Source organism: Montipora foliosa, chromosome 6 (assembly GCF_036669935.1).
Source record: "Montipora foliosa isolate CH-2021 chromosome 6, ASM3666993v2, whole genome shotgun sequence".
Taxonomy (NCBI): domain Eukaryota; kingdom Metazoa; phylum Cnidaria; class Anthozoa; order Scleractinia; family Acroporidae; genus Montipora; species Montipora foliosa.
This window is the reverse complement of record NC_090874.1, coordinates 42,591,693-42,606,300: the sequence shown is the minus strand read 5'-3', so window position 1 is coordinate 42,606,300 and position 14,608 is coordinate 42,591,693. Positions and strand designations below refer to the sequence as shown.

The following is a 14,608-nucleotide window of genomic DNA, read 5'->3' as shown; positions in this document are numbered from 1 at the left end:
AACCCCTTCATTGACAAATTATCATTATCTTTTTCTTTTTTGAAATCGAACATAACGGTTCTTTTTTAAACATTTCACGGAAAAGATTAACGGTAAAAAACAACGTTTCGACCGTGCTTCGGTCATTATCAGGTAGGTATGAGAATAAAATATTGACATATATTTAAAGGGACAGAAACAATGGAGTCAAAATATCCAAAAAATATGAAAACTATCAGAAAGGGGGAGGGGGCGTTAAAAACAACACGTTTATGCAGAAAGTCAGAGTGTAAAAAAGGGGGTGTTAAAAACAATATAAACATGCAGGAACTATTTAAAGATCAAGCCTTAGCTTGTATATTGCATGAGACTAATTAATTGGTCTCAGTTCGTTAATAAAAAATCATTTCATGAACGAGGCTGTCAAACGTGTTTGTGCATTTCTTCAGTGACTACAATTCTAGCTAAGGTCCTTTAGAAATGATAGGTGCGTCGCGGGAATGCTTGCCAATAGATGAGGACGAGCCTTTATGTTCAACAAAGCGTTGATGTAGGTGCCAGCGTGTGAAATCAACATAACCTGCATCGCACAGGTTACATTTAAATTTGAAAACAAGGCAGTGTTTGTTCCTCGCTAGTGGCTTAAATTCTCGCAGTTTAAGATCTTGTAAAAAAACAGGCTGAACGGTGATAAGAATTTTCTGACTCAGGTCTTTAAGTTGATTCCGTAGATATTGATTATCAGCTAAGGCTTGATCTTTAAATAGAAAGGGATTTTACTTAAGTGTCTAGTCGTTCTAGCGCTGGAGCGCTAATTGGGGACACTGTAAACTGAAATGAACAATGAAAGTAAATCAAGTCAAATGTTGGTTTTTGAGGAGAGGGGAAACCGGAGTGCCCGGAGAAAACCTCTCGGTGCAGAGTAGAGAACCAACAAACTCAACCCACATATGACGCCGAGTCCGGGAATCGAACCCGGGCCACATTGGTGGGAGGCGAGTGCTCTCACCACTGCGCCATCCCTGCACCCCCAGAAGAGCAATGCGAACGGGGTCTGATTCATTGGTGTCAGCCGGTGAAGCAAGTTCATCAGATACTTTGACGGCAATAAAGTGAGTGATTGCTGAGCTAATAAGTTTGTCCGGGTATTTTCGTCGAGAAAACAGTAGTTTGAGGTGATGACATTCCTCAGAGAAATAGGATCAGTTAGAGGAAAGCCGAAAAGCACAAGCATGGTCTTTAAAGGCCACGTTTATATCGATCGTCAACACGACTCTTGTAGTGTAATAAGAGGCCAGTATTTGTGGGTTTACTTGCTTGCTGACAGAGCTTTCGCGAATATGATTGGTTTAACTTGATAAAACACACCGCTTTGCTCAGCAAACAAGATCTGGTCGACCTTCTAATGGCTGCAAGAAATGGCCAACTTTCCCCGTTCAATGGCCAACTATATGAACAGACCGATGGTCTCGCTATAGGCTCCCCGCTTGGGCCCATAGTAGCCAATGTTTTTAAGTGCAGCATCGAAGAAATTCTTGAGCGTGAAGGCAAAATGTCCGCATATTACGGAAGATATGTGGACGACACATTAACAATCATGCATGACAAAACATTAGCCGATAGCTTTCCTGAGTTTGTGAACCACTGCCATGCCTCTGTTAATTTTACCACAGAAATAGAGAATAACAGCATGCTCCCTTTCCTTGGCACTCGATTGTCAAACAAATCGACACATATTGAGACAAAGGTTTATGTAAAATTCACAAATACTGGCCTCTTGTTACACTACAAGAGCCATGTGGACGAGCCATATAAACGCGGCCTTTTAAAGACCACGCTTGATCGAGCTTTTCGACTGTAATTTCTTCTAACTGATCCTATTTCTCTTGGGAATGCATGTGATCGCCTCAAACTATTGTTTTCTCGACTAAAATACCCGAAAAAACTTATTAATTCAACAACCACTCGCTTTATTGCCTTCAAAGTATCTGATCAACTTGCTTCACCGGCTGACACCAATGAATCAGCCCCCGTTCGCATTGTTCTTCCATTTCAAGAGCAAGGCTCAGCTGACAATCAACTTAAAGACTTGAGCCAGAAAATTCACATCAACGTTCAGCCTGTTTTTGAGCGAGATCTTAAACCGCGAGAATTTAAGCCACCAGTAGTGAACAAACATTGCCTTGTTTTCAAATTTAAATGTGACCTTTGCGATGCAGGTTACGTTGGTGCCACAGGCCGGCACCTGCATCAACGCTTTGTTGAACATGAAGGCTCGTCCTTATCTATTGGCAAGGATTCCCGCGACGAACACTTTTTATTTCCATAGGACCTTAGCGAGAATTTTAGTGGGTTGAAGAAATGCACAAACAAGTTTGACTGCCTCGTTTATGAAATGATTTTTTTATTAACGAACTGAGACCAATTACATAGTTTCAATATACACTCTGATTCAATTCGATCGTGCAAAGGTTTTTAAAAAGTTCCTGTATGTTTTTACTGTTTTTAACACTCCCTTTTTTACATTATGACTTTCTGCATGAACCTGTGCTTTTTTAACGCCCCCCCCCCCCTTTTCAATAGTTTTCATACTTTTTACATATCTTTACCTCATTGTTTTTCTCTCTTAAATGTATGTTAATATTTTATTCTCATCATGTACTAACTTGATAATGACCGAAGCACGGTCGAAACGTCGTTTTTTACTGTAAAAGGAATTCGAATATCTTACTGATATTCGATTTCAAAAGAGGGAAAAAAAAAAACAAATCTTTTCAAAACAGATATTTTTGTCCGGTGTTTGAAGTCCAAAATAATAAAACCTGTCCAAGTTTGGCGCTGCCGTGTCGTGATCATGGGCTCAACCCTCCACGCTTAGACAGATATTTAGGATAAACAAAACGAAAGAAATTGTTCACTTTACTGAACAAGGGCTACGCCCGAAACGTTTGTCATTCTTCACAAGATGACACTTTGACTAGACATTTTTTCTACCTTATCAGTTTTCAATTTTAATTTTCATTAATTTGAATTTTTATTTCCCTCCACTTTTATGACGTTTGCCTATTCAAGGGCCTTCACACACACTCATCGTTCCTAAATTAGTCAATTCACTGATAATTAACAATTATTCTACGAGGGCGGGCAGGATATGAAGTGATAGATAACCAACGAGGCGCGTAGCTAGGAGTTATAATCATTTTATATATCCAGCAAGCCCGAGTAGAGTAACTGTTTTATTAAAAACTCCAGGATCAACAACTCTTCTTTGATGTTCCCGGGGGTAATATTGTCGACTAAAGCATCGATTTCTGCCTCGGTCAATTCTGGTCCAAAACGGCTTTGGTCGGCCATTTTTTCTCAGAGCTGCAAAAATGGTTTCAGCTCGCTTTATTGCTGACGCGTTCCTTGACCATATTTGGTACAGCAGGTGTATGAACTGATAGCCTGTGCCCGGCGAGCCAATGAAAATGTTGGAAATTTGATACCCGTAGCTCAGCTTTTAATAAAAGGAAACATTTGGAAATTCTAAAGGATGAAGAGGCTTAAAGGGATTAAAATTTAACAAGGCATTGCGAAGAGATCATTTATATGCTCTGTGATTGGACAATCCTTTCATTCCAAAAAGCACATTTATTACAAAGTAAATCAGTTTGCGCCATCTGGCAGTGTGTTCCAGTCGTCGCTGACCCTAAAAAATCCCGCGCAGTTTTTACCACTTTTTACAAACTGAAGATTGAGGCGTTCGTGATGAAGATTTTTCTACCTCTCCTTATTATCGCACTGATGACTTTCACAGTTGTGACTAAAAGACTCCACATTGAAAAAAAAGGTAAGAACCACCGCCCTTTCTTGTATTCTACCTGAATCCCTAGCGATCCTCTTTGAATCTCTTTTCGCCATATTTCTTCAAACATGTACTTGTTCCCCGAGCTTTGAAGAAATGTAGAAATATAATTTCGTTGCTTCTTAAAAGATATTTGGCTTTGTTTAAGAGAGACAGGAGTTGAATTTTGACTGATTTATTGATGGAGGTTGTTACCCGGAAGAGCGCCAAATAATCATTTTCTTGTTACACATTCTTGTTCGGACATACGAAGCAAAACCTGATAGATTGAGCAAATTGAAAGAAGCAATAAGCACTTTCAGATGCCGTAAATATTTGCTAACCTCTAGATTTCTTCCACTGAAGTAGTTAAAATTGAAACTGTAGTCCATCCTTTAATTACAAATACCCAGTCAACAGCATTGTATACGTATATTTGTTTGCTCGAGAAATTAGTAAAAATACTTCTTGAATATATCATTGCGGATAGATCGCCCTCCAATTTGATAAAACAGTTTAAAACTGGCCAGGAACTTTCACACTTCAAACAAAAGTTCATCATAAGAACAGTTAAGACTCCTATTAATATTTAATTTCCATTATCAGTAACCCCGTTTCAAAGTTATATCCACCTAATTTTGGATTAGTGAAACTAATGTCTTGAATTCAAATTTGAAGAGCCCCGTACAACAAAACTCGAGTAAAAAGGAAAGGCCAAAAGGAAACGGTGGCAGAAAAATGTCCAGTAAATGCTGGGATTCCACGTTGCTTTGATGTAATATCTTAAAAGGTTTCTCTGTAAATGTTTTGAAATCCATGAAAGTTTTACCTGCTCCAGTCTCATTAAAAAAATATTTTAACTGTCCGAACAATGACGTACGAACTAACCCTGAAACTTTCCTCCATTTCGTCAGAGGTATATCGTAGGACAACCAATGTAACTGACAGAATTCCTGGAAGAATTTCCTAGCACAAACAAATTTTTACAACGCAAAACTGCCACCATTCTGTGTTATTTAAATAACACCGAGAGGCCCCGCTGACTCCTTAATTCCGTGTTGGCGCAGGTTGCACAATTTCTCGTTTTAAAATTTGAGATGGATATGTTCGTTGTAGATATTTGTCCTCTCTCTCAGTACTTAATGTAGTTCTAATAAACTTCACTGTTGTGGTTTAAAGACTTCGCATTGAAATTACAAATGGCAAGAGAAACGTTACTTCGAAGACGGCTCGAGTGCTACTTTTTTGTTCTTACCACATTTTTGGTCAGTCACACCTATTTACGCCCTCTCAAATTAAAGAACGGGCCTGTTTTTCAGTCAAGAAATATTCAACAAAAAATGTTTATACCATATGTTACACTTTATGATTTTTGTTATGTAATAAGTTGTAACTGAGCATGCGTCAGGGAATAATAAAATAGCCAGAAATTCATCACGTAAAACAATATGGTTCACGAATCACGTTTAATTCAAATCTTCATTCACGGGTCACGTTTAATAAAAAAAAATCGCTCACGTGGACATGAAAAGATCTTACCATCTTTGATCACGAATAACGAATAAAAGATTTACGAGAAAATAAAACGCCCCATCACGCTTTAAGTAAAACGTATAGGGAACCCTCGCCTCAAGCTATTTGAAAATCAAAATTGTGTTAACTACATGACAAGCTTGCAACGAGCGCCCACCTTGCAAGTTTGGAAAATTCACCTTTTCCAAAAGCAAAATCGAATGGTGATCGCGCACAAAATTTCACATACACTAAAGGGAAAACATTTGACGCACTATGTAAATTACTACACGAACAATTTTAAGCCAAAACGTTTGGAAGTTGCTGAATCTTATAGATTTCACCGATGCTGTCAAGAAGAAATTTCTGAATTTCCGTGCCTCTGAAGATTGAAAACAATGATTGTCACATGCAATTAGACACTAGGTGTGCACTTTCCCTTACCCCTCTTACTTTTTTGAAACAAGGCTGAAGTGAAACCCAAAAGTGTTGTGTTGTCATCGTACACAGGTGAAACTGTGCATCCGTTGGGAGAAGTGCAAGTGAAAGTTGAGTATATGGGATCACAGCATACATTGCCTTTATTGATTTTACGTGAAGGAACTACGGCTTTATTTGGTAGGAACTGGCTGTCAGATATCCCTTTGGATTGGAAGACCTTGCCTGGGTTGAATCACATTAGACCCGTTTCCAGTAATTCCTCTGCAAACACAGTGCCCCAAGGAAACCAGACCTTAACAGCAGTACTTGAGCAATGGGGTGAATTATTTCAGCCTCTAATTGTTTATTTATTTATTTATTTATATTTGCCACACGAAACTTTACAATAATAAAATCAACCAGGAACAATATATATATACATATACACATACACATATATACACATATACATATATATGCATACATATACACATATATCTATATATACATATTTTTTGAAAGTGTAGCGAGGATACCCAATAGAAGCTAAAAGCTTATTCACACTGGGCACCTCGATCGATACAGGAGATCGTAAAACAAAAAAAATAATAATAAATAAATAATAGCCGGTGGGCGAGTTTAATTTAGTGTCCTATCGAGAAGAAATTTTTTTAGTGAGGTCTTAAAGCTAGGATAATTGCTGGATGTTACACAGGGAAACTAGTTGTGGTAAATGAAAGTAAGAAAGCGAAATTTTACAAGGCAAGACCTGTTCCTTATGCCTTGCAATCCAAGGTGGAGAATGCTCTTCTTAAAATGGAAAGAGATGGTGTAATTGAACGAGTGTCATCTGCAAGCAGTGCTGCGCGTATTGTAGTAGTTGGAAAAAAAGACAGTGATGATGTTCGTGATTTTAGTGTAACATACAATGCAATTGCACGTGTTGAAACCTATCCTATACCTCAGATTGAGGATATGCATACTGCTTAGAGGATGCACTGTATTTAGTGTCCTTGATATGAAGCAAGCCTATCACCAAGTCCCACTTGCAAGAGAATCACAGTCTTACCTTACAATTAATACCCACATTGGGTTGTTCGCGTTCAAAAGACTTCCTAATGGTATCCATTCTGGTCCCGCTATTTTTCAAAGAACCATGGATGGTTTGTTGTCAGACATTCCAAAGGCTGTTAGTCGTTTAGATGATATCCTGGTTGCTGGCACAGATGAAGAGGACCACCTGCGCACGTTTTCCTTGGTTTTGGAGCAACTTCTTAGTACCGGATTCAGGCTGAACAAGACAGAGTGTAAATTTCTTCAATCATCAGTGGTGTATCTTGCAATTGGTCATGTGATAGATGGAGAGGGTCTTCACCCAATGGAAGAAAAACTTAAGGGTCACCTCGCAGCTCTTACAAGGTCTCACCTGATTGGAGACCACCCTTGAGGTTTAACAAAAGAACAAATAACAGAAACAATGGACCCTAGGCCTAAAACAAAAGGGCCATTGTTTCTGTTACCCTAGGCCTAAAACAAAAGGGCCATTGTTTCTGTTATTTGTTCTTTTGTTAAACCTCAAGGGTGGTCTCCAATCAGGTGAGACCTTGTAGGAGCTGCGAGGCTACCGAAACTTAAAGTGCTACTGTGATCAAATTTTTATCCCTTGAATTTTTTGGTTTATCACATAGAGTACCATGAAACATTAAAAACGCTGTTTACCGTTTGGAAATATCTGCATTGGTTCCAGAGATATTTAAGTTTGAAAAATGTGTTAAATATGCAAATGAGAAGGCTGATGACGTCATTCACCTAACCCAGTAGAACATCAAGAATATAAATAGAGCTATCTCGGTCAATTTGCAACAGAGACCATTGAAACTTGGTGAGCTGATAGTTCTGAAGGCAACACACCTACGACTGTAAAGAAATTGGTTCCCATGGCAACTCACTCTTTTCCAGTCCCCTTCAACCTGATTTCAATATTTTGGTGATCTCAGGCTAGAAATACATTTACCAAGGCCACAAACTCGACCTAACATCTTTATATGCTGGCAGGATCATGCAGATGAGGCACCATTTGCAAATATCAAAACAGAACGCCAAAGGTGGTCTGCAAAGCTTTTAATATCAGGGAGGTCTGGAACCCAGTATGTTGCCATGGTAACAAAAATGGTATGCTTATATTGTGGAACACATTTACTAGAATCTTAGTGCAAAGAACCAAGTATTTCTGATACAAATTGGCTGAGATATCTTTCTCCATCATACTTGATCAAAATTTGGTAGGGTTTATGACGTCATCACTTGGCTAATTTGCATATTACAAAAACTTGAATATCTCCAGAACAAAAAGAGATATTTGAAAATGGTAAACAGCATTCTTCTTCTCGTACAGACTACGTGCTTATGTGCCGAAATGGCTTCGATAGGGAAGATTCAAATTTCGTCACAGTAGCACTTTAAGGCCATCCGTGATGCCCCCAGACCCAAAGATGTGACTTCTTTGAAGTCTTTCCTTGGACTTCTTCTATTTTACTCACGGTTCATGCCTCATCATTCCACAGTGTTGGCGCCTTTACATCAACGTCTTAAGAAGGGTGCGTTATGGAGTTGGTCGAAAGTTGAAGATGATACATTTTTGGCAGCCAAGCAGCTTGTTCTCGACTCCCAGACATTGATTCATTATGACCATTCATTACCCCTCTTTCTATCCTAAGGTGCCTCATCTTACGGCGCTGGCGCCGTCCTGTCTCACAAGATTGTTTTGTTCCATGAATCTTAACCCAGGCTCAACAAAATTACTCTCAGTTAGAAAAGGAGGCCTTCAGCATCATCTTTGGATTGAAACGATTCCGACAATATCTGTATGGTCGTCCCTTTATAATTTTAACGAGACCATCGACCCTTGCTGACACTTTTTTGTACTCAGAAACCTGTTCCTGCCCATTCAGCAGCTCGACTTCAATGATGGGCATTCATTCTTGCTTCGTACAATTACAGAATTGAGTATCGTAGCACGGAAGCCCATGCAGATGCCGACAACTTTTCTTGTCTTCCCTTACCACAGACATGGTCACCCAAATGTGGAAACATTGAATGCTATTTCTTGGACAATGAAGTTCTTTGTTTGTTTGTTCCTTATTTATTTATTTGTTTGAGCAGGTTGAACTTTTGGCAGCTACTCAGCTGATGTGGACTTGCTATACCCACCCACCCATATACACACAGAGGACAGGCACAACACCGGGAACTTCATCCCTACTCTTCTCAAATAGTGTTTGGGTTCTTTAACGTCCCACAGGGAAATAATGAACATGGAAGTTATTTGTGAGACGGGACCTCCGGCTTATCGACCTTATCCGAGAAGACTTGAAAGTGTAACCATTTGCGGATGTAATTACAAAGGGAGCACCTTCTCCTCAGTTATTTAAAGGCCCTGAGTTTTGGTCCGGCCGGAGTCGAACTCACGACCTCCCGCATGGCAGCCCGGTGCTCAACCAACTGAGCCACCGGTGTGCGGTTAACAATGTTACCAGTCAGCTAATTAAGAAAGAGACCCAAGTGGATTCAGTCTTGTCCCAAGTGTACAAGTACATCATTAGTGGCTGGCTGCGCACAGTAGATCCTGCACTGGTTCCATTTAAGACCAAGCAAGATGAACTAAGCACACAGCAAGGGTGTGTGTTGTGGGGTACTCGTGTTATTGTCCCTCCTTCACTCCAAGAGAAAGTGTTGCAAGAGCTGAATGACACCCACACCGGGATATCTCGAATGAAATCTCTAGCTAGATCTTATGTGTGGTGGCCCAACCTTGATTCTCACATTGAAAACATTGTGTCTTCTTGCAGCACATGCCCGTCGATGAGATCATACCGACCCACGTACTGTTCATATTTATCCTTGGACTTTTCCAGCACGGCCGTGGTCTCGAATTCATGTTGATTTCGCTGGACCAATTTCTGGATGTACCTACCTTGCTGTTGAAGATGCTTATAGCAAATACCCAGAAGTAATCAGAATGACAAATACATCAGCGAGATCAACTGTTACAGCATTGCGTGACATTTTCAGCAGGCACGGTCTTCCAGAAATTATCGTATCTGACAATGGGCCACAGTTTACGGCATCAGAATTTCAACAATTTTGTACTAGTGGTGAGATTTTGCATCGTACTTCCGCACCTTACAGGCCGTCTACAAATGGTCAAGCTGAACGTGTTGTGCAGATCCTAAAATCAGCAATTCGACAGGCCCTCATTACTAACGCCGATGTCACTGCTGTCATCGTCAATTGTTTGTTGGTTTATCAAACAACGCCCCATTCCACGACAGGTGAATCACCCTCTATGCTTCTCATGGGCCGGCGATTGCGCAGCCGCTTAGATTTGTTGACACATTTTGAAAACTATGTTCGTACCATGCTTCGTCGCACTGCACATCGCGGCTTCCGTCACTTCAATGTTGGTGATCCAGTTCTGGCCCCTAATTATGGAAAGGGAGGAAAATGGGTGCGTGGAGTAGTATCTGAAGTCGTTGGTTCTCGGCATTACATTGTCAATGTGTCAGGCAACTTGTGGAAACGACACGTGGATCAACAGTTGAGACGTTGCGAAGAGGTCGTCCCAACGAATGATTTCCCAGTGGACCCACCTGGCGAAATTGCTGCAGATCCAACATTTCCAGTCGCTCCTGTTCGTTTCGCCGCAGTGCCGGAAGAGCCCCCTTTAACTGGAGAAGATTCTGACCTGGGAAAACGGTCGCTTACCGAATCTGAGCCTGCTACTGAGATTGCTGTGACTACTCAACCAGAGATGCCTATGCCTGCCCATGTTGATGACACCCCTTTAGTTCCACCGAGTTTTTCAAATGAAAGTTGCGCAAGTACTGTAAAACGTTATCCAACCCGGTCAACTCGGAGGCTTCCTAGTTACTTGCAAGATTGCAAGTGTTAAAAAGGACACTGTTGTTAATTGTTGATATTGAGACTTTGCATGAACGAACGTCTTTTGAAAGGAGAGATGTTACATAATGGGATTTTTGTTATGTAATCAGTTGTAACTGAGCATGCGATCTATTCAATTGACTGCAATTGCTGGGATACAACACCATATAGTATTTTTTTTTTGACTAGGAAACAACGCTCGTATACCCGACATCAGGAATGGCACTGAAGACGACTACAACCAAGATGCTGCAGGAATCCCACGAGTGGTTCCTGCGCTACCTGCCAACATTTTTCTTAATCCTAATCAGGCATGCTACACACAGTTCTTCGCAAACGGAGTGCCACCAATTGGTTTACGTACTGCCAACTTAGCGAATATGAGATACATCTGTCAACAGGTGCCCGCGAATCCGGGAACGTACTTCTACGCGACGATGTTCGATGAAGGTCGGGGAATTGCAGTGTATTCAGCCTACGTTTTGAACGCGAATAACATCAATTTTCAAGCACAAAGAAGGGCAGGATGGATCCAAACCAACGGTAACTTATTTACATGTACCCTAAAGCTAAGAGAGGATAAAGAGTGAGAGAGGTAATTTCCATTTTGGCCTTACTGCCGAGGTAATCCCTATCAAGTTCTTTTTAGACATGGTATCCAGTCCTCCTGCGATAATTGTTACCACGCAAGATAAATAAATGTTTACGTGAAATATGAAATGCGTGTAGAACCGTTTGCGATGAAACCAAACAGCAATAACAAAAGCAAAATAAAAAGACGAAAGCCGAGATAAGAGAGTGGAGGAAACACGTGATTGACATTCCTTTGAATTTTTATATCGTCTTCTTTGGAGAAGAGAGCGGGCGAGACTTTCTTTATCCTGAAGTTTTCATAAATATATTAGTTTACATATTTTCTTTGTTTACACCTTGCAAGGTATTCAACACCAAGGCAGCAATGCGATATATCAGGGGCAACAGTTACACAAAGGTCACTTGTTCGCAGCTATGACTGCCTCGGGTCTCCCGCAGAACGCCCAGGCCCCCCTGAACGCCCAGACCAGCGCTCGTTCAACTTATCAATACACTAATGCCGTGCCACAGAGTGCAGCTTTTAACACCGGTCAGTGGAGAGTTTGGGAAGGGAGGATTCGAACGTATGCAGCGGATATATGCATACCGGCGCAGGGTGTCTTGTATCTTATAACAGGCGTTTCATTCGTTGGTATCAACAACGCTAACCCTCCACAGGCCGCTGCAGTTCCGATTACCACATTGCCACCGGTACCCGCGGGGCAGAATAATCCGGCCGCCATAGACAAACCCAATTCAATGTGGACCGCCGCCATGTGTGTACCCGCCCCAGGTGGACAGCCCTACAGTTTTGCAGTGATTGGAAACAACGTTCAGAATGCAGCTGGAATGCTTACACAGCAAATTACCGTAGCACAGTTAGAGGCTATTCTTCAGTTCGACATTCAAACAAACGGCCTCAAACGAAGCATTGTCAAGAAAGAAGAGGTCAACCTGTTTCCAGGAATTAAAAAATCTGAGAATTATAAAAAGGCAATTCCCGAAGACAAGTATCCTGAATCCGAGGAAAACGAATAAATATGTCATAGCATGGAAATGACAAAAAAATAATATCGAATAATGATGATTAAGAAACTATGTGTAAAGTGTAAAGTAGATTTAAAAAATAAACTTTAAATCGGCAATTGCCAAAACGTCGTTTTTTGTACTAAGCTGCTTAGCGTAGTTTACCATTCAGTTCAAAACTTGCATCCCCTTCGACAACCCTTTTTGGCAACCATCCCTCGGGCATTTGACAGTTGGAATTTTTGGTTCACCCGAAATTCCTATTGGGGCCCCGGACCAAAACAGATAATCAAATTCCTCACCTGATGAGGTGCCATTACCCTTAAGACATACAAGTACACGACAGAAATTAGTAATGTTGCCTTCACCACACAACTGAACATACTCAATTGCTTATGAGGCATGGGTGCGTTGGTAAGCCAGGCCCAAGATATGTTTAATTGGCACAATACGGTTTCAGCAAACTGGGTAAGAGATACAACAAATAATATCTTACATGCGCCAGAACCGGACACGTAAATCCTTGAAATCTCTAGCTCTTATAAGGAAAAAATGGGGTCGTGTACAGCTGTACTCCAGGCTACATGCAGTGAGGCTACCTTTGGGGTTTTAGGGTTGATATGAAATCAGATAACGCTATTTACACAATTTACACAATCTCAATGCGGTTCTTTAACATTCTTTCATTCAGCGACCTTTCTTTGAGTATTTTGTGCTTCAAAAGCGAACAGGATTTTCCATTTTACACTCGCGTGTGGTCATTTACATATTGCATTCGGTTTTGTGAAGTGTTTATTGGTGAATTTCTTAAATGATTATTGTTTCGAGTTAATGATAAGTACTTCATGGGAGCTCCGCTTTTTAAATTAATCTTGAACCCAGACTCCCACGGCCAAGCGTCAAACAGAGAAAAAATGAAAAACAGATTATTTCGGCTACGGTGGACACCCTCGGGACGCGAAAAGGCTGTCCGTGACTGGCCGCGTATCAGAATAGTTGGCCGCCTACGGGAGCTTGCCCAGCCAACAATAAACATTGGGAATGCAGGAATACAAACAAATTATTACTTTTTATTTTATCGCCTTGTGCAATGCCGCAATAATGGCGATAACTGCATGTAGTTATATTGCTAGTGTATACTGCATACTGTAGTACTAGGACTGGCCCTTACTGGTTAAAGAAGAAATCATAATTGCAGCCAACATTACATTAGCATCTTAGCATTACCAGTCTCACTGCAACAAAAAACCATCATGCAGTTTACAAATTCCTTTCAACTGTACGTTTACGTGAGCTTCAAAGCGAAGGAAAAGTCTTGATCGTAAGGCCACCAAGTGTCCGCGGCCACTTAGGAGAATGTCCCCTTACGGGGATGAGAAAATATACAGTTTGTATGGGAGTTCGAACGGTGTTTTGTGTAGGCGTTTATTAGTAGTAAGAGCTGTCCGCTTACGAGAGTGTCCGTTTAGAGAGCTTCTATTGTATTTCAGTGGAGTTCCATCTATCTCTTCCTTGGCCTCATGATTTTCGTGTTGCCCTAACTAAAGGATGTGGGAGGCGCGGTGGCCTCATGGTTAGTGCGCTCGTCTCCGGATCGAGCGGTCCGGATACGAGCCATGGCCGGGGACCTTGCGTTGTGTTCTTGGGCAAGACACTTTATTCTTAAAGTGATAGTCTCTGTCACATTGTAATATCCTGGCTAGTACTTTTATGAACTTGGCTAGTTTTCTTTAAAAAAGAGGAAACATGTCATGATACGCCTGTTTCCCCCGGTCGCATGATTCAGTCAACCATATACTTTTGGTTGGAGCAGTCATTATAATTCTTGTTTGTTGTTGTTACTCGTTTTTGGTTTGCTTTGTGAAGCAATGGCATATCCCAATGAAAACAGTGGTATCGATCAATAACTTGTCAGAGGATCAAAACAATGGTCCCACTGCAGAGAAGACGGAGAGTTTGTTACAATCTGATGATGAAGAGTACGGAACCTCTCTGGCAAAAAATTGATGGAATCAATGGAAATGATGATCAAAAAATATTCTTTGTATGAAAGATTATCTCCGATTTAGATAAGCTTGAAATGCTGAAATCGAAGAATGAAGAAGGTAATTTCTGTAAACTGTGGTAAAGATATGTACATGTTGTGGTTTAATTTTGTTTTTGGTTTGAAAAGTTCATTTTTTTTTTCAAACCAGATTAAATTTTTAAAACTGTTTTAATTTTTTTTACCATTGCCCATTTTCACATATTCGGATATCTCTGTGGAGTATGAATAAAATAAACTAGAGAAATCGTTTGAACAATATTATGGTGGATTGATGTTTCTGATGC

General features: G+C 40.6%; 1 protein-coding gene across 2 annotated transcripts; it reads left to right on the top strand.

The window, feature by feature from the left end:
* The first annotated feature begins 3,633 nt into the window (after positions 1 to 3,633).
* LOC138007413 (uncharacterized) lies at positions 3,634 to 12,401 on the top strand. 2 transcript variants are annotated; one of them, XM_068854305.1, is made up of 4 exons: positions 3,634 to 3,811; positions 5,828 to 6,076; positions 10,868 to 11,221; positions 11,616 to 12,395. In XM_068854305.1, exons 1-4 carry the CDS (start codon positions 3,730 to 3,732, stop codon positions 12,287 to 12,289), a joined length of 1,359 nt encoding a protein of 452 aa, XP_068710406.1. In that variant the 5' UTR covers positions 3,634 to 3,729; the 3' UTR covers positions 12,290 to 12,395. The 2 variants fall into 2 exon arrangements, with proteins under 2 accessions (XP_068710406.1, XP_068710407.1); XM_068854306.1 differs by lacking the exon at positions 5,828 to 6,076 and having other exon boundaries at positions 11,616 to 12,401.
* Positions 12,402 to 14,608: the final 2,207 nt, after the last annotated feature.

What these genes read in the sequence shown, in the direction of transcription:
- LOC138007413 (XM_068854305.1), top strand. Translation starts at nt 3,730, where the DNA reads ATGAAGATTTTTCTACCTCTCCTTATTATCGCACTGATGACTTTCACA. An exon ending in ACTCCACATTGAAAAAAAAG is followed by an intron (nt 3,812 to 5,827) that starts GTAAGAACCACC and finishes CATCGTACACAG; the next exon opens with GTGAAACTGTGCATCCGTTG. An exon ending in AGGATGGATCCAAACCAACG is followed by an intron (nt 11,222 to 11,615) that starts GTAACTTATTTA and finishes ACACCTTGCAAG; the next exon opens with GTATTCAACACCAAGGCAGC.